Source organism: Rhinolophus ferrumequinum, chromosome 17 (genome assembly GCF_004115265.2).
Source record: "Rhinolophus ferrumequinum isolate MPI-CBG mRhiFer1 chromosome 17, mRhiFer1_v1.p, whole genome shotgun sequence".
Classification (NCBI taxonomy): domain Eukaryota; kingdom Metazoa; phylum Chordata; class Mammalia; order Chiroptera; family Rhinolophidae; genus Rhinolophus; species Rhinolophus ferrumequinum.
Window position 1 is genome coordinate 718,899 of NC_046300.1, and position 19,574 is coordinate 738,472.

The following is a 19,574-nucleotide window of genomic DNA, read 5'->3' on the forward strand; positions in this document are numbered from 1 at the left end:
CTCAACAAATAATAGTACGGCCACCATTTACGTCCCTCTCTGCAGGGTCTGACCTAGGGCTGCATGGACACACCAACCCTCAGCATGTGAGGTGAGGAGTAATGTCCTCCCACTAACAAATGACGACGTGACACAGACAGGCCGTCACTCAGTGAGCTGGTGACAGGCAGCATGAAGATGTGAGCCCAGGAAGCCCAGCTCCAGGCTGTGCTTTGCACAGGCCCCATCCTGCCTCCTCATTTTAAACGTCCTATAATAACCAGGAAACCCAGAGCGCCGTGGCTTAAACTAATGCCAGTGCTGCTGCTGCCTCAGTACCAGGCCCCAGAAACCGTGGTGGTTACTTGTCACCCGCTGTCGTGATGGCACCTTCTCTGTCCTGGATGGTGGGCTGAGGGGCCGGGCCGGGGCTCACTGCTTTATCACACCAGTTGGAGCCTTATCAGGGCCAGGGAGGAAAATCCTGTCCAACGTGAAGTACTCTGGGTGGGAAGAGCTGAACGACAGCTCTGTCTGGATTTCACACCTGACCACCACCATCCTGGGAGGGTGTGGAGCAGAACGCCCACCCCTGCTTCTCAAACAAACACCTGGCATTCCAGGGAGTGCGGCTGCGTTGTCCTTCACGGTGAAAACCTCCTTCGGTAAAAGTCAATGTTAAAGCTAAACAGAGGAAACCTTACTGAAGATGAAGTCTGGACGCCTTGAGGGACAGCCCTCGGCCCCGCCGGCTGGACCCAGGCTGGACCCCAGGCAGAACCCCAGGCTGGACCCCAGGCAGGACCCCAGGCAGGACCCCAGGCAGGACCCCAGGCAGGACAGAGTTCCTCCTGTCAGCAAAACCCCCCACCTTCGTCAGTCGCCACCTGCACGTCTTTAGCAGGTGGCTCTAGGTGACAGCCCAGCCAAGAAGCCGCTGCCACCCCGAGCTTCCCACAGCCCCTCGCACCTCCCTGGCCCCCTCTGTCCCTCGGGCTCCCTCGTCCAGAATGGCAACACCCCTGTTATCCCCCAGTAAAACGACGTTGCTAGTAAAATAATGGCTCTTTTTGCTATCTCAAGGTCAACAGGTGCCATGTGGAAAGTGAGCGGCCGTGTCTCTGGACCAAGAATACCTTCCGTCGTCCAGCAGCATGGTGTGGCCTTTCCTCCAGGAAGCGCGAGCCCGGGGGGACGCGTGGGGCTTGCACTCCAGGCCCAGCTCGCTGCCAGCCTGCACCCGCACCAGCTTCTTCATGGGGGTCTTCGAGAAATCAGGGGCGGAAGCTGGAACAGAAGGAAGAAGAGAGGGAATGAGATGTGTGCGTTGGCGTTCATTTTTCCGAGTCGCCGTCAATTCCAAAGGCTGACCTTGAAATGACTGTACACATCGTTTCTCGCCACACGAGACGTCAACACTTGACTTACTTGTTTGACTGGAAGCCACGTACAGGATTTCACTGCTCAGAAACATCCCCACTACTGAGTATTCCGGCAAGTTCTAATTCTTGAGACAATTACTTTCTATGGGAATTCTAAAAGTTTACTGTAAGTTTTAAAATAGCTCAATCCTGACTTTATTAGAGTTAAAATCTTTTATCAAAGAAGGTGCTCGTTCCAGGAACTTCCGTCCTCCCTCCTCCTTTCTTATTTCTGCCAGACTACGTTATGCTCTCAATTATGGTTGGATTTTCAGTCATTTGCAACTTACAGTGTTTCTCTGGACAACTGCCCTAAACATGATCTAACACAGTGTTTCTTCTGCATCTAAAGTGAAAGAAGAAAATAGTGCAGGATATCAGGTACATGAGCCTTGGTGGATTAAAGCTGCATTACTCCCAATGTCGGAAGCTTCCAGAGGGACTACAGAAGACAGAGGCAGCTCCTTGCAGATCAGCAATGACCCACTAGTTCGAATTGGTGTTAGTTGGTGTGTACTTTGTGGCCCGGCACAGAGAACACCAAAGCCATATATTCTCTTGGCAGGCGGCGAAGTCTGTGGCAGTGGACTGGGCCAGGGCGTCGGAGGTCAGTGCTTTCTCCCCACCTGCTGGTCCACTCCCTCCCCTGATCCTATTCAGGCCATAACTGCCGTTTTTCCCCAGAATGAACTGAACTATAGGCCCTGATTGCAAACCCTGAGTGATTCTGCTGTAATACTGTAGACGTTATTACACGAGGAATATAATATGGAAAGTGAACAGCTCTGCTTCTGACAAAAGTGAAGCGTTTAAGGAAAGCAGTGAGACACGCGCGGCGAGCCTTACCCACGACCTTGAGCCTGGCGCTGGAGGAGGCGAGACCGTGCTTGTTTTCTGCTATGCACTGGAACGTGCCGGAGTCAGCCACACTGAGGTTCGCTATCGTGAGGGCCCCGTTTTCAATCTGTATCCTCTCCTGGATGGACACAAAAGGTCTTCCGTGTATACACCATTTTAGAAAAAAAAGAATCCACCGACTAATATTTCCATCACACACAAACTGCCTTCATTTCCTCGGATTACAAGGCAATCTGACTTGAAATTTAAACTTTTCCTCACTTGAACATGTGAGGACGATTGAACACACGAGCCACACATTGCAAGTACTAATAAAGCAGTCAGCCCACACGTATATCAGTAAGATAAACAGCAAAGCAAGAGGTTAAATATTACAGCCATTTCATTTTCCCCTAACTTTAAAGTTGCAGACTTAAAAAAAATGTACCACGCTTCCAATCTCATCAACTGGAAAGGTCTCCACCATTTTAAAAATTATGCCAATTAAAGACAACCATTCTGTGCATTAAAAGAAAGTTCTGGAAAACAAACATTTACTAAGTGTTTTAGGTAGTACGAATAGTTATGTATAGAAATTTGAAGAAACATGACTAACTCAATGCACAAATTTTAAACAGAGCAAAAAGCACTTGTGGCTTGTGAAGGGCATGACTGAGAGAACAGCCACTCAGGTGACCAGGTAATGAAGTAAGAGACGTGTTCATTCTCCAGAGGCCGTCATACAGGAAAAAGGGAATTAGTGTGTATTTAACTGAAGTAAGGCCTTCTCTGATTTCAAAGCAAAACAAACAAAGAAAATAAGGTATATCCTTTTACAGAGTAAATCCAGGAAGCCCCCTTTTCCCAAGGGAATAATTCACTGCTGACATTGACGCCCCTCCCTTGATTTGATCATTTCCTGGCTCGGGGCGCTGGTTCACGTCAGCGATTGGGGTCCCAGGGCGGGGCTGCGGGGTGCGCTCACCTCCAGCACCAGGGCCTCCCCGTCCTTCAGCCAGCGGTAGGAGGCTTTGGGCTTCCCGTTGGCCCGGCACTCCCAGAACAGATTATCCCCCACCGCGATTTCCACGTCTTCTAGGAGCTGAACCCAGTGAGGCTTTGCTGCAAAGAAAACAAAATAAAAACTAAACACCGTCCCCACGTAAGTACACATGGTTAGGAGGCTGTGAGCAATGGATGGACGTGAGCACAGTGGTAAATGGTATTTAACTCCCTACGTGCATTTATGAAACGCGTCTAGAGTTCAGGATGGACATTGCCGTCTGCCATTTCCTAAGCCAAACTCATTCTGCTTTCTCTGCTTTCAAACCCGGTGCCTGCATCACACTCTTCCAAGGTCCATCAGGACACGGTAACGCAGGTACACTTTTCCAAGTGTGTTTGTGAATCATGAGGTCACACCAGATGACAACGTAATCCGTGAGTGACAACAGACGCCAGCCTGAATTACGCACTAAAAATTAACTTCCACAGAAGAGGGACCTCTGTGGCTGAGGGAAAACAACACACACAAAAAACTATTTCCTTCACGTTAGAAATAACTTGATTAAACACAGACCAGTGACCATCTTAGCAGCGTTGGTGGGAATTAGATGAAAGCAGGGAAAGATGGATGAGTTGGTTCAATCTGAAGCATATGATTTCTTACGAAAAAGAAGTAACTCCTGCAGCCTTCAATTACATATGCAAATCAGTTGTATCAAGTGGATTTATCATTTCCACATGTTTTAGAAGATACTATTTGGAAAATTCTTTTTACAGATGAAAGCCACACCCCACTTGCAGTGAAAGTCAATCCACACACACGCTGTGTTCAGCCAAGTCCCCGCTGGCGTTACAGACCCACAACTGGGAGCAGATTGGTGTTACCGGTTCCATGTTGCCTGACACACGTGGTGTGAGCTGGCAGGCTCACACCCACACCCTCCATATGGAGAAACACTCTGTCTATTTCTATTTAATCGCAACCATGGTAAGATTCACCTTTCCATTTCTAGCTCATAGAATTGCTTTTTTAAAAAAACGAAATTGAAATGAAAACACAGCTATGGAGCTTTTAGAGAAAATGAACTGGTCTAAGTTTTACCCTATTTTGTTTTTTATAGAAACTACTTTCCCACTCTGAAATATAGTTCAGTCCAAAAATCACTTCTTTCTATGTTACGTTAAAACACATTTTCTTTCAGAAATTATCAGCCTAGAGGGAACGAGACTGCAAACAGAGTCCACACATGAGCCCAAGACTAAGATTCAAGTTTCTGGTGGAAATTTCCATGGGCTTCCCATATCAGTATTCTGGTTCTCCCAATGAGAAGACAATCTGCTGGACCAAGCCAATCCTGAGATTACAACTGCTACTTTAATTGTAACATCCCACCTTTTTTCATCAGAGCAGATCCAAATAGTCTATCATACTGTGTTCTACATGAAATATTAGGGCGGATAGCCAGACAACTGCATGAACTTTAGAATCGTAGGAAACCGTGATGAAAACACCCCCTCTCATTAATTTCTAAGGCACATCTCCCATTTCACGATGCCCCACGGCCCTCGCCTACCTCCTTCACTGAGCACAGGGGACGACGCCGGCTACCTATTGCGCCTCCATTTCCCTCTCCTTTATTCCTAAAATAACCCCAATTTTCATTTTATTGGGGTTCTAACACCAAATTTCATTTCCTTGTCCACAAAAGCCAGGAGAATATGGCCTTATTCCCTAGTCCCAACAGTCTCTTCCATCGCCTACGCCGGTTTTCCTCACTAGTGATTGGTTTGGGAATAAGCATGCAGCCAGTGGGGTTTGAGAAGGGAAATGCGAGATGCTCAGAGAAAAGAAGGGTGAACAAGGATCGACGTGCTGGTCGCTGTTGGCAGCCACTTTGTGACCATAATGGAAACTAAGATCCCGAGAAGGGACAAAGACAGGTGAGAGCAGGAAAAAAAAAAATCATAGAAAAACCAAGCCGGGCTAAGTGGAAGGTACCTGAATGCCACCATAGCTTTGGATTTTTTGTCCTGTATTGTTCATTGTTTATGGAGGCCTGTGTTCCGTACAGCTAAAAACATTCCTACTGCAACATTAAGACAATTTGAATACCCTGTGTTTCCTTGTAATAGTCACAACTTACCCTGGTTCTGGCAGTGGCTGTTCAGAAAGGAGGAACTAACCTAGGGTGTGAGAAAAAGTGACTTGCTTTGGGATGGCCGTAGGGGTCTGCAGGCACCAATCCAGCTCCGTGTCACCCAGCAGCAGGGACCTTGACACCTAGCTAACTTCAGCTTCGTGTCATGCCTTCTAACCCAAGCATGCAACATGACGGGACAGTTACAAACATGCCATGAGACCACACTTCCACCTTGCTCCTGAGGGATCCTACAGTCTTCTAATAAACAAGCGTCAACCTTCCAATTATATGACAAGTGTCAATCTTCCAATGATACCACAAGTGTCAATCTTCCAATTATACGACAAGTGTCAATCTTCCAATTATATGACAAGTGTCAATCTTCAATTATACATGTGTCACTCCAATCAGAGGTAATAATACACTTGCCCACTGCTAGTGTTTTGAGGGGGTCACAATAAACTGTGTAATTTAATATGTGTCTTTGCGACCTTTTTACCCTTGGTGACATTTATGGGTGCTCTGCAAGTCAGCACTGCTGGCTACTTCAGTTTCCAGTTCCTAAAATAAATCGAGTCTAAAGCAATTTGCCTTTCAGAGAAGTGGCCAGTTCCCACTAGCTTTACAGTGTTTGTAATGGATAAAGTGCAAACGTGGACTCACTAACTTACATCTTCATATTTTATAACATCATATATTTATAGTTTCTAAACTATGCTTTCATCAAAAAACTAGTATGTTTTGATAAAGAGAATTTGAAAACAAATGCTGAGTGAAAAGACAATCCACTTTTCCTACAAACAATCTGCAAATAAAGGTAACATGTTATCCTTTGCTAACCTGCATTGAGCAGCACACCAGGTGAGTATGAGTGCAAGTCAGAGACGGCAGACAGAGGGCAGTGACATTCCTGGGGGCCGAGAACCGCCTGGGAGAACTGACATCCTGGGAGAATGGACCACCTGGGAGAACTGACCACCTGGGAGAACTGACATCCTGGGAGAATGGACCACCTGGGAGAACTGACCGCCTGGGAGAACTGACATCCTGGGAGAATGGACCACCTGGGAGAACCGACTGCCTGGGAGAATCGATATCCTGGGAGAACAGACCGCCTGGGAGAACCAACCGCCTGGGAGAACCTACATCCTGGGAGAACTGACCGCCTGGGAGAACCGACCGCCTGGGAGAACCCACGTCCTGGGAGAATCGACTGCCTGGGAGAACCGACATCCTAGGAGAACGGACCGCCTGGGAGAACCCACGTCCTGGGAGAACCGACCGCCTGGGAGAACCGACATCCTAGGAGAACCGACCGCCTGGGAGAACCAACCGCCTGGGAGAACCCACCTCCTGGGAGAACTGACCACCTGGGAGAACCGACCGCCTGGGAGAATCGATATCCTGGGAGAACAGACCGCCTGGGAGAACCGACCACCTGGGAGAATTGATATCCTGGGAGAACAGACCGCCTGGGAGAACCAACCGCCTGGGAGAACCCACCTCCTGGGAGAACCGACCACCTGGGAGAACCGACCACCTGGGAGAACCGACCGCCTGGGAGAATCAATATCCTGGGAGAACAGACCGCCTGGGAGAACCAACCGCCTGGGAGAACCCACGTCCTGGGAGAACCGACCACCTGGGAGAATCGATATCCTGGGAGAACAGACCCCCTGGGAGAACCAACTGCCTGGGAGAACCCACCTCCTGGGAGAACCGACCACCTGGGAGAACAGACTGCCTGGGAGAATCGATTTCCTGGGAGAACAGACCGCCTGGGAGAACCAACCGCCTGGGAGAACCCACGTCCTGGGAGAACCGACCACCTGGGAGAATCGATATCCTGGGAGAACAGACCGCCTGGGAGAACCAACCGCCTGGGAGAACCCACCTCCTGGGAGAACCGACCACCTGGGAGAACCGACCGCCTGGGAGAATCGATATCCTGGGAGAACCGACCGCCTGGGAGAACCGACCGCCTGGGAGAACAGACTGCCTGGGAGAACCGACCGCCTGGGAGAACAGACTGCCTGGGAGAATCGATATCCTGGGAGAACAGACCGCCTGGGAGAACCGACCGCCTGGGAGAACCCACATCCTGGGAGAACCGACCGCCTGGGAGAACTGACAGTCTGGGAGAACTCGCAACCTGGGCTCAGCGCTTTCTCTAAAGCAGACACATTTCCCAGGACAGTTTTGTTCTGCTCAGTAAAGATAATCACGGAAGATATAAAGCCACATTTTCCAGAAAGGGCAGACAGAAAGGAGAGGTCTCCTTGATGTGGTTACATGTGTCACAGGGTGTTTTTTGAAAAAAAGGGAAATCTCTCACTGTCATATGAACCGTTTAAAAACACAAAAACAATGCATGATGCCCCAGCTTCACTACAGAATTCCACTTCTCTCAGTTCCTTCTGTGGGAAACATTTATCCTCCTTGGACAAAATGCAGAACAGAGCAGTGGGCACAGATTCGGGTGGGAGCCCGCCCCCGAGCAGAGCAGCGCCCCCCCCTTCCCATTCCCCCCCCCCCCGCCAGCCCACCGGACGTCCCAGGCTCCCGGGCTCACCGTAGTACGTAAGGCGCCCTCGGGCCACGTTCTTGCCGCGGGAGTTCTCGGCAACACACTCATAGGAACCAGTGTCCTCCTGCTGGAAGTCGGGGATCTCAAGCACCGCATTGAACTTCCTCAATTTAATTTTACTGGGAAAAGGCAGCCCATCGCTTCTTCTCCAATTAATCTGAGGTATGGGACTAAGAAGAAAACGGTCACGTTGTTTGCTATTCGAAACGGACTCTCGAAGCCTTTTTGGCTCCACAGAGTAAAGCTTTGGTTTGGACTCAGCAAAAGGCACAAGGTTTTTTGTTTGTTTGTTTGTTTCAGGTGTACAAACAATAGAACAATTAGATATTTACACCCCTCCCAAAGTGATAACCCCCCCAATCTACTACCCCTTTGACATTGAATACAGCTGTTACAATTCCATTGACTATATTCCCTATGCTGTACTTTACGTCCTGTAACTATATATACGTATTTAATCATAGTTGACATTCAGTATCATTTTATATTAGTTACAGGTGTACAGTGCAGTGGTCATTTATATAATCTAAGAAGTGACCCCCCCGATAAGTCCAGTGCTCATCTGTGCAGAAAATATCGCCAGTTGTCAGTTACACAAACCTGATGTAAAGACTGACTTCAAGTTGACATTTTAATGAAATAAATGGTGTATTTTCTTGACTAAAATCATGATTTAGCGTAAAGGTCTCACACATACCCACTGTATTATAATATGACAGATGAACAAGGAAAAGAAAAATAACACCAATTTAGTTTACGAAATTAGACAGGCACAGTCATTTTCTGCAAATTGCCTTTAAAGTTTCAAACTAAATTATATATGTGCATTTCCCCTGGATTTTAGTTTTCCTCTGCTTTTGATATAAAAGAAAATTTCAGCAAGTAAGGAAGAGTCTGTCAGACACTATCTCCGTCTCTCCGACCACCTAATGAATAGCTCAGCGCGTCCGAATGAAAGGGATCCAACTTACTTTCCAAGGGCAAAACATTCCAGTGTCACAGTGGAACCTTTCGCTGCCGGAAGACTCTCTGGGAACTGAACTTCTATTTTCGGTTCGTATTCCCCCATCACACCTGGGAATCCACAATACACAGTTAACAGTGCCCCGTCTCCTTGGCATTGTCCCCTGTTCCCGAAATACGATGTTCCCTTCCTCCATTGTGAACCAGCTTCTCTGACTGACATTTCCCACTAAGCACCTGCACGGCGCCTTCCGAGGCCGTGCTGACTCGGGCCAACGTGCCATGTTCATAAACATTGAGGATTAGAGTCTGTGAGTCACAAATGACTGTTTCCAGCACGGTTCCAAGAAAACCACCATGCTTTTCACATTATATAAAACAGGAGGCTTTGTATTCTGTGTTCAGTCTGGATATTTCTAGTCAAACAGAAACAGACGATGTAGCAGGATTTGTGGAACATCCTTAAGAGCAGAAGTTACAGGAGGGACTTCACTTAAGGAGCCTGTGGCACAGACACCGGTCATCTCAGACTTACTCAGTGGCTCCCTGGGGACGATAAATGGTAGCTGAAAAATCGGGGGCGGTCACATGCCGTTATGACTGCTTGGAAGTGCTGGGACAGCCGAGGACATGGCACTCCTGCAGGTACAGCTCTGTGTCAGGTGTCAGGGGCCAGGTCCTTGGGCTAACGGGTCTGCCCCCAGGAAGGGTGCACAAAACGTTTTTCCCAGCTTTACTGAGGTACGAACGACAAGTAAAAATGGTATGTTAGGTTGTACAACGTGATTGTTTTTACAGTGTAAAATGTGATGACTTCACATGCGTCTATAGAAGGTGTGAGAGGATGATCTCAGTCAGGCTAGGATCACAGCACCTCACAGATAACATGTTCAGTTTGCTTTCTTTCTGGTGAGAACACTTAACACCCACTCTCAGCGAATCCAGTATACACACAGCACTGCTGGGGGTGCGGGGGGTGTAGAATAAATATGAAGACACGTTCGCCACAGGGCACGGACTCTCAGTTATAAGTGAGTTCTGGGGAACTAATGTCCACATGTTTTCTTCTTCTTCTTTCTGAGAGAGATGGTTTTTAGCCTGTAACGAATCCCTAGAGCGCTGAGAACCTCAGGCTGAGGGAAGTCAAGACAGCTGGCTTCCCGGGGACCCAGCGGGGCCCTGCCTGGTTTAACGTCGGCTGTCACCATCGTGAGACCCTTACTGATCCCCCCGAGGGTTCCTGCTCCTTGTTCCCCCCGAGGGTTCCTGCTCCTTGTTCTGCTCTGCTCCCTGCACATAACGAAGCATGTTGGGACCTCTGGTTCATGGGACCATTTTAGTCATAAATCGTTTTTATTCTGAAACAAATGAGATGATGACTCTTCAAGACATACTTCACACTGCCCGCTCCCCTTGTTTCTGCTTGTACCACAGCACGTTCACTCAGGACTGCACCTTGAAACATGTCCTACCATCGGGACGCAGCACCAAAGGAGTCGGTGAGCCCAGTTCTCTGGCGGCTGTCAGTGCGCTGGTCACCACACACGTGTAATTGCCCACGTCCGACGGCTCCACCTTGGCTATGTAGAGGTGGCCTGTCTCTTGGGAGACAAATCTCCGACGATCTTCTTCAACAAACGATGGGTATTCATTGAAGATCCAAGCGTATGAAAGTTCTAATAAAACATTGGGAGAGAAGGAAATTCCATTAAGGACAGGTTGCCACAGTGTATTAAAAACGTACAAAAGCACCTTACTGCAAAGTCAGGCTGAGTGTTTCTGTGGCTGGTCACAGAGAAACAGGCACGTGACGTGGTCCTGCGTGGTCCTGCATTATTGGGGGGCCCTGCTGACGAGCGTTGCCGTGGGGACGGCACTGCCACGTCCCGGGTTTGCTATTCCAGACGCCTCCGCACAGGCTCTCGGGCTCCAGTCTGACCCTCTAACTCTCTCTCCACACTACATGTCCCGTGATCTTTCAGAATGACGCTCTCGGCGCGTCACCTCCTCACATAAACCATCACCCAGTTCTCAGTGGTCTCAGGAATAATGTGCAAACACTGACCTTGAGTAAGAGACTGCGCCGTGAGAAGCCCACGCCGTCCCTGCACCACGGTCTTGGCACCGCCGTCTCCAGGGCCTGAGACGCCCGTTCCCCTGCCCCTCCCCCGCCACAACCGCCAAACGCTCGGCCCAGCACCAGGAACCACCTCCACCTCCTCTGAGGAGCCCCTTGCCCCTGTGACCTGGGAGGTGCCGCCAAGCAGAGCAGCACCACACCGGTCGGTCCCCTGTGCACGTCAGGACGAGTGACGTAGCCATCCCTGTCCGACCGTCGGTAAGCCAGTGACGCCCACTGTTACCCGCCTGCCCACAGCCAATCACAACGTGAAGCATCACGAGTACTCAGTCCCCAGAAGGTGTTCGCGGAGTTAGCTCAGGATAAGATCGGGCTGCTGAGTGCCTCCCGTGCAAAGAGAAGAGGAGCGTTTCCTGGAACCTCAGGGTCACGGTACAGCAGGTCCTCAGAGGAGTGACTGCTTGTCTGTGGGACGAGGGCTCTTAGCACAGCCTGCCCTGTTGCAGGGGGCCCTGTCTCCAGAGCCACGGTGACATTCCAGCACACGGGCTGTGGCCAGCTTGTCCGGTTCCGCCTTCCGTGGCCCCACCTTCCCGCACGGGTATCAGACCTGACTCCTAGTCTGCGGCCTCCGGGACCCCTTGCTGCCCCCTCCGCCTTCACCCTTCTCAGGCACTTCGCCCAGCAGTTTCTTTTGGAGTCTGATGCTCCGATGCCATCTTCGGGGCAGCTTCTCAGAGGACCTGCACAGACATGGTGTGGCTAAAACTGCGTATCAGAGTCTCTTCCGTATTTAAAATCGCCCTTCCCCTTTGGTCCTGGAGGAAACGTCCTTTTCCACTGACCACCTTTTGCAAAACTGTCCGTCTCTCCAATGTCCACCAAGATGACCCCTCCCCTCAGCCCCAGGACCTGCAAATACACACACTGATTCCCTACACACAGAGCGTCACAGCGTAAAGCAGGGCGGCCCATCGAGACTCCACCAGACACAGAGGACACGTGCCCCTTCATGGGACCCTTGCTCCCTGGGCCACGTTACTGCACAGAAGCCCCAAACTCTCATATGTGACTTGAAAACACAATGGCAAGACGCTGCTGTTTGCAGGGGCTGTAGCTCCTGCATTCTTCTGGGATCCAGTGTAACCGGGAGGAGAGGCCTGTCTCAGAGATGCAGCAACAGCGCCTCAGCCCCAGGCTTCATCCTGGAGCAGCATCCAGCACAAAGCTGCCTGGTGAGCCTCACAAACCCCGGGACACGCACAGCATGCGTCCTGCACAGACACCTCAGGTCTGTCACAGCACCTTGTCGCACCCCTCACAGTGAGTACATGTGATTTCAGCTAAAAGCAGTGACACAGCCTAAGTCGGGACACAGATGGACTAAGGAGAACAACACCTGGTCTCCCTGCATGGCTTCTCCCAGAGTCTCCTCAGAAGGTCCAGAGGACCAATCTTTGCCTCAGAACATGACTAACTCCATGGTTCTGAGCTGGGAAAAGCAGAAGGAACTGGGGGAGTAGGAAGAGGAACCACTCTGGGGACAGAAGAGGTCTCCCTGGAGAGACTGACACTTGGGCAGAGAGCTTCAAACACAAGTGTGGGAGGTCAGGGCCTGAAATCACAGGCAGGAGTCACAGCTCTGCAGGGAGAGGCCACACCCCGACTCCCACTACCTATGGACGCGTCACCTGACACGGCCAGAGGGCCTCTCCAGGTGTCACTAGACAAGGGGGTGAGTTGGGAGGAGGACCCCGGTGGGCAGGTGGGTGGGGTGTAAACTGAAGGTTGTTATTAGGGGAAGGCGGGGGGTGGGGGGGTCGGGGACGAGAATGTGGTGACGGGAGCAGAGGTCGTCACACAACGCTAAGAATTTGAAGATGCTTTGTTCTTGGTTTGAAGGTGGGAAAAAGGCTCGTGGGTCACGGGCTCCATGGGGCTCCGGGGGCTGAAAAAGGCAAAAACAAACAGACAACAAACCCAGACTCTCCCTGGGCCGCCCAAAGGCGCACAGGCCTGCCAGCATCTCGGGTTTTAGCCAGTGACACCGAGACTGGCCCTGCAGATCTGTAAGGATGGATGTGTGCTTTCAGCCACTGAAGTCATGTCCTCTTCACAGCAGCGGGGAAGTAATATGACTTCGCAGATGTAATTAAGTTAAGGCTATTGAGATGGATCTGGGAGAACAAAGTGTAATCACAAGGGTTCTTATTAAACAAACAAAAACAAAACAAACAAACAAAATCAAAGGAGAGAGGAGGGCCAGGGAGGATACGTGGCTTTGAAAGCAGAGCTCTAAGTCCCCTGGGGAGCAGACAGAAGCCACAAAAGCAGGGGTGGACTGTCCCCTGGGGCCGTGGAGGGAGTGGCCCTGTCCCCCTGGCACCTTGATTTCAGCCCAGTGGGACCTGTGCTGACTTCTCAGCTACAGAAATGTGAGATAATAAACCTGTGTGGTTTGAACTGCTGAGTTGGTGACAATTTGTCACAGCAGGAAGCAGATGCAAATGATGGTGACAATGAGCAATTGAGCCTTTTATCAGGTCCAGGCCCAGGGCAAAGGGCCATAGATGATATTTCCAAAGAAAAACAAATGGCCAGACAGAAAGGAGAGAAGAACTTCACCTAGAAAGCATGAGGAAGACTCAGGTCTGGTATCACAGGATTAGACGATCGATATGGGGGGGTGGGGGGGCGAGACAGGAACGACAACAAGGGCCTGAAGGCAAATGGATTCCTGATGGTTTTGTGGATTCAGGCCCCGAAGACGCACGGAGAAATCAACCCCGTGTTTCATACGCTGCACAGACGTCTGTAGTCCCCACCTCGTCTCTGTACATGTTCTCACCAAGACGGAACGACGCACTTAGGTCTCAGAGAAAGATCTGCGACGGCACCGACGGCCGCGTGACGGTGTCACCATGCACGCGGTCAGGCTGATTGACAACGTGGGAAGACAACAGGTTTGAAGCCTCCAGAATGAGGGAAGCCTGCCTGCTGCAATACTCTCAGGGTTTACTTCTCATCAAAACCTGCATTTGCAATAAATGTTAATTGTATACCGCAACATAAAATACACATCAAATCAGCATTCTTTGGAGATTTTCCACGTAGGTTTATGAGCGATGATAAACACCGAGCTGTAATAAAATGATAATTTTCTCTCCACAGACAAGCCCGACTCTGCAGCACCTCTGGTGTAAATCACAAACCCATTATGCCAAAGGCACTTGGCCACTGGGCTTCCTACTAACATGAATCTTAGGAACGGAAATAGTTTTTATTAGAGAACAAAGAGGTTTTACCAATCAAAGCCATAAATTAAGAAAATGAATTACGGAAACTCTGCTTTTTAAAGAGTAATGTGTGAGGAAAGCCATCACTTCTCAGCCACAATCCTTCCCGGGTCACCTAAGTGTAAGGCCTGTCGACAGGACATGAAATACGTCACCCCAGTGTTTACCTGGAAATGCATTAATATACACAGCACTGACGTGCAAGGGTATAATTCTAGCTCCATTATAAAATTCTATTAAGAGGGAGGTTTCAGGCTCAGTATACGAATGTTCTAGAAGAAATTGTAGTTGGGCAAAATTGAAAAGTGACTTTGGCCATTTGCTGGTTTCCAACTGGGAAACTTGACCTACTTTAATAGAAGACATGTGTAGGAGGCTGTCAGAGCTCGCTTGTCACTTCAGGCTGTTTCCACTGATTCACACGGCGGGGAGGAGAGTTTTGCCATGATGCTTACAGAGGACAGGGCCTGGTGAGGGTCTGGGGCACAGGGCGTACTCAGAAACCTACAGCACGTAGAGAGCTGAGGATAACCTGAGGTCCAAGGAAGCCGTGACCAAGGGTTGGGGTTCAGAAGTCCGCACCTCAAAGGCGAAGGCGAGGGGTCTTTCCAAAGCTGCTTTGTAAGTCGTTCATTTGGGGCAACACGGCTACTGCCAGCACGTGTCCTGGTTTAGCCTACATTCCGCCTCAGCCCTGGGATGCAGACCACGAAGGAGCCTGACTGTTGAGGGAACCGAGATACGAGATACGGGGGGCAAGACCCGGCGGGAAACAGGAAGCCTGCGTGTCCTTCCCCCGTCACACCTGAGGGCTGGTCTGAGGCCGGAGGCCACAGGGCACAGGTAGGGTCAAGCCCCGCCTGCCAGCTGCCTTGTCACTCGAACATCGGGACACATTTCCAGCCGCCCACACTGTAGGGGCAGAGCTGGGGCTGCACAGAGACCACACGGCCCAGAAAGCCTGAGACATTTATCTGACCTTTGAAGGAAAGCCTGGCTGAGCCTGTTCTCGGCTGGTGTCACCTACAGGTCTCACCGTGAGCTGGCGGCCCCGTCTGGCTTCACTTCCCCTCCTCTCTTCCCTGGGGCTGCCCCGTGGTCCTGGCCCGTGAAGCCTCCCAGGCTCAGGCGTCGCTCGACCGTCCCTGTGTCCCCGGCTTTAGTGGCCTTTAGGGAACACAGCTAGGCCAGCCCCACGGCGTGATGGACACTTCCGCCGTTTTTGACTCCCCCGTTTTCTTTCAGGGACTGGGGTGTTTTCAGTGGGCGCCCGGCTCTCCCATCACATCCTGACTTGACGAGGGGTCCCTGTGTCTGGTCTCTGTTGTTAAGCTTCGGTGGGGAGGCCGCCCCCCTAGCCGTGGCCCCCCTGCCTTCTGGCACCAGGGCTGCTGAGCCGTGTGGAGCCAAAGGCCCGTCCCACCATCATGCAGACGCCGAGGCCCCTCGAGGCCAGGCTGCCTTTCCTTATGTTCTCGTGTTCTTCCTTCTTCGCGCGAGGGACTCTTTTTCCTCCTTTTGAATAAACCTCCCTCCTCCCTCCTTAGTTCGAGGTGTTTGGCGGATCTGATCCCTCCTTGTCTCCTTGCTCCAAGAAAATCTGAAGACGAGGGCAAGCAAGCCAAGTCCAGTGACACTCAAGGACACGCAGCAGTGACCTGGGGTGACTGAGGACGAGCAGAGACAAGGCCAGACACGGACCGACAGGCTCCCTCCGTGGGTGCGGGCCCTGAAGCTGCAGGGCGGCTTAGAGAAGGAGGCCAGCCTTTCATAGGACAACCAAGGACGACAGTTCCTGAGCTTCCTGCTGAAGACGTGACAATGCCCTCGGGTAGACCTGTCCTGCAGTGACTGTGTCCCCAGCTCCTGGGGGACAGACGTGACCCTAAAGCAAGGACCCTCGGGAAGACCCCCACCAGCACAGTTGGGACTTCAGGTAGGAGACCTTGGGAGAAAAACGCATTTCTTCTCGGCGTCCTCATTTTCATCACAAAAATTTACCTTTTCGGAGGAGTTCAGAGCCCCGGAAATGTTAGAAGGTGGTTTTAGGATTCACTCAAAACTGCCCTGCTGCTGCCAATCAAGAGCTTCATGGCCAAGACCTACTCCTGTGGCTAAAAGAAAGTGCTTGTCGGGGGGGCACAGCATGGCCACAGTGCGTGGGGTGCAGACCTCCTGTCCACCCGGCCGTCCGGCGGGGCTGCACTGCCCTCATCACTTACAGGGAGTAATGGACACTTATGACTTCAGTGACAGCAAATCCCACGTTGTTTGTAATTGCAGTCCAGAAGGTAGAGGCTCTCACAGCCCCCGGAAGTGCTAATTGGACCCAATTATAATTAGATGGGCCTGCCTTGCTATTCAAATGATATGCAAAGTTTACACTGTCCTTGCAAAATGGAAATTTCCTTCAGTGCCAGCTAAAGGCAGGAAGCCCACTGCGTAATGGAACCAAGGGCTGGTGCTTTGGGTTGTAATTCCCACATCAACTCTCAGAAGCTCATTACAGGCGGGGTCTCATGGGGCTGTAAGTGACACAAAATGACCCCACGGATGGGGAACGTATACAATGCAATACGTGAGACAACAGACGGTCCGTGAATGAGGCCGCAGCGTTGCAGGACCTGCGTCCTTTCTGTCCCTCCGTGCGTCTCATTCTCTTTTACGGAAATTAAAACTCTTTCTTTAAGGAATACCATGGGGACTTGATGTTTCTCTTCTTCCATGTGGATGATTTTTTAAAGCAGAATAAAATGACCATTTTCACTGGTAACTAGAACTGAGGTTATCGGCAGATGAAGTTGTCCTGCCAAAGCAGCAGGGGCTTCTGATGGGACAGTAACTGAGTCCTCAGGAAGCCGAGACCAAAGTCCCCTCCCCTCACGGGTGGCACCTAGTACTGCACCTTCAGCCGCTCGTCAGCCGCTCGTCAGAATAGGACAGCGTCCAACACCAGGTAAAAACATTCTAAAACGGATTTTTGCCACCTCTGAGCTGTCTAACTTTTCTGAATGATAGATTTAAAAAAAGGGGTGTCTTTATTATAAATTACATATTAGTATAGCACAATGTCACCTGTTTTTCATTTTGTTTTTAAACAGTATTTAAATATTTGATTATGGCAGGACACGCAATTATGCCCAAAGGTCTGAAACAAACATGATAACAAAAAGCAACGCCCAAAGAAATCAATAATCGAAAGCAATCCGCATCCTTCAAATCCGCGGGGCTCTATAACTGCCACCTTCTTCGGGCGCTGAAGGGTACGCTCTGGGATTTCACAGCAGCGCGGGTTTAAGTGCAACACAGACAACGGTTTGCGGGCTTCGAGGAATCTGATAGAGCAGAGTCAGGACAGCAGCGTTCAGGTGAGCACGTTTCTTACGTGGACGACACACACGTGTTCACACCCTCACTTGTGTCTGTCTCCCCCGCCATCTTCGCGACCGTCTACCTGACCACACAGACGGGTCTGGGAAAAACTGTCACTCGACCACTCTGTGGAAATGTCTCTCAAAGCCTGACACCAACTGCTGTAGCCTTTTCCTGCCATGTTCCTCATTTAGCTTAAAAAATCCTGATGTTAGAAAGAAATATACATAAGAAATACAAGGCTACTGCTCAAATGCAGGCTTCCGTGAAAATGTTCATTTGTGTAGCGTGTGACCGTTTTAGAAGCCATCTTACTTTCTGGTCTTTGCTCATAAACATCGTGATGCGGACTGACTGGCGTCGCCGTCCAGTGGTCCACATGCCGTTCCCTCCCCTCTGCTGCTCTCTCGTCACCACAGCACAGCCACCAGTGAAGATTCAGGCTGAGGCAGGTGTCCGAGGCCCCAGGGCAGCGACTCTTTCACGCTGTGTACCGCCCAGGGATAAGGGACACGAGAGCTCAAGGCCAGCGGAAAACACTGCACTGCCCTTCCTGGCTGTGCCCTGTCGTAAGAGCCCCTTGTATGGTGGCCGTTTGTATCAGGTGAGAGTCTCCGAGTTCTACAAACAACTTCTGATCTAATGTTAATTTCTAGTAGCGGCTTTACCCTTGCTACGTGAGCGGATTTTCCTTACCCGATCTCTCTGTCAACATCACGCCGATCGAGTCACAAACAAGCCATTTGTAACTAACGATGTGTGGGGCTGTGGGCAGCGGTGGCAGCTGTGTGACGGCCAGCGAGCAGCACGCCGGCTCAGCGCGGCCAGGGCTGCACGTCAGCCTTGAGCTCCCGGGGCCGTGATCCCGTCCCGCGCCTGCAGAGTGGATGCTGTAAGGCCCTCCTACTCACTCGTACGGAGGCCACTCTTCTAACCCGATTCTCGCTCGGACACAAAATACTGACTGGACACTGGCTTCATCGTGAGCTGCAAAACTGGAGAACACGAGGCACGGAGGCAGAGAAGGTTAAAGAACTGCATCCTAATTGAGTGAAAATAGGTCACTGAGCTCACTTCCGCCCATGCAAAAAGGTGTCCAGGCTCACGCCACCACGAAGCTCACCTGGGAAAAGGACTGTGCTTTTAACCCAACTCAAATACTTAACAGTCTAAGGATAAGGTTCCACTGACAGCTGCCCCCAAAATGCCACACAGTTCATGTTTGCCACTTTACCACATCTTCCCTTTATCATTTTCAAACAAGAAAGAAGTATGATTAAAGTTATAAGAGCATTAGCTTTTTGTTGTTGTTGTTCCAAATGTATTTACCTGAAACAACACCCTGAACTGTAAAGCAGCCGGGTGCCCCCTTTCAAACAGTTCCCTACAAAGCACTTGTAGCAAAGGAGATAGGTTTCCTTGTGAGGAAGGAAAAATGCCAGCCTGAGAGAGCTCTCCAGCCAACCGGAGGAAAAGCTTTGCTTCCCAGGGAGCAAACATGCAGGAAGGAGGTGCCCCTGGGGTTCTGCTGGGATGAGGAGCCAAGACCAAACGCCCCTGCAATTCCACACCGCCCACAGAAGTGTCCACTGACCCGTGGTCAAACTCAGGGGTGCGGACCTTTCCTTCCTTCCACTTCTGACACCATGTCATCCATTTATCCTCCCTACAGACAACACTGCCTTTCATTTTCCAAATATTATACATTCATCCGAAACGCACGTTCCCGCTGGGTCAGCCCGCGGACCTGATCCTCTGCCTCCATCTTACTGGAGCCGATACAGAGATCCGTCTCCTTCTCTGTCCCTTACGTGCCGGCAGCTAACATTCAGCTACAGCTCTACTCAGTGGGACTCGGGCCTCTGCTCCATCCCAGTTTCTGTCTTTATTGAT

General features: G+C 50.7%; 1 protein-coding gene across 4 annotated transcripts in view; it reads right to left on the reverse strand.

Moving 5' to 3' along the window:
* Nucleotides 1-19,574, reverse strand: part of LOC117037310 (contactin-3) — a 209,305-nt gene that overhangs the window by 54,489 nt on the left and 135,242 nt on the right. For all 4 annotated transcript variants that reach the window (XM_033133242.1, XM_033133240.1, XM_033133243.1 and 1 more), the window contains 6 exons: nt 10,406-10,609; nt 8,942-9,044; nt 7,956-8,140; nt 3,223-3,359; nt 2,247-2,376; nt 1,116-1,266 (listed from right to left, as the gene is read on the reverse strand). In XM_033133242.1, coding sequence (XP_032989133.1) covers nt 1,116-1,266; nt 2,247-2,376; nt 3,223-3,359; nt 7,956-8,140; nt 8,942-9,044; nt 10,406-10,609 — 910 coding nt within the window. The remainder of the gene's footprint in view (nt 1-1,115; nt 1,267-2,246; nt 2,377-3,222; nt 3,360-7,955; nt 8,141-8,941; nt 9,045-10,405; nt 10,610-19,574) is intronic.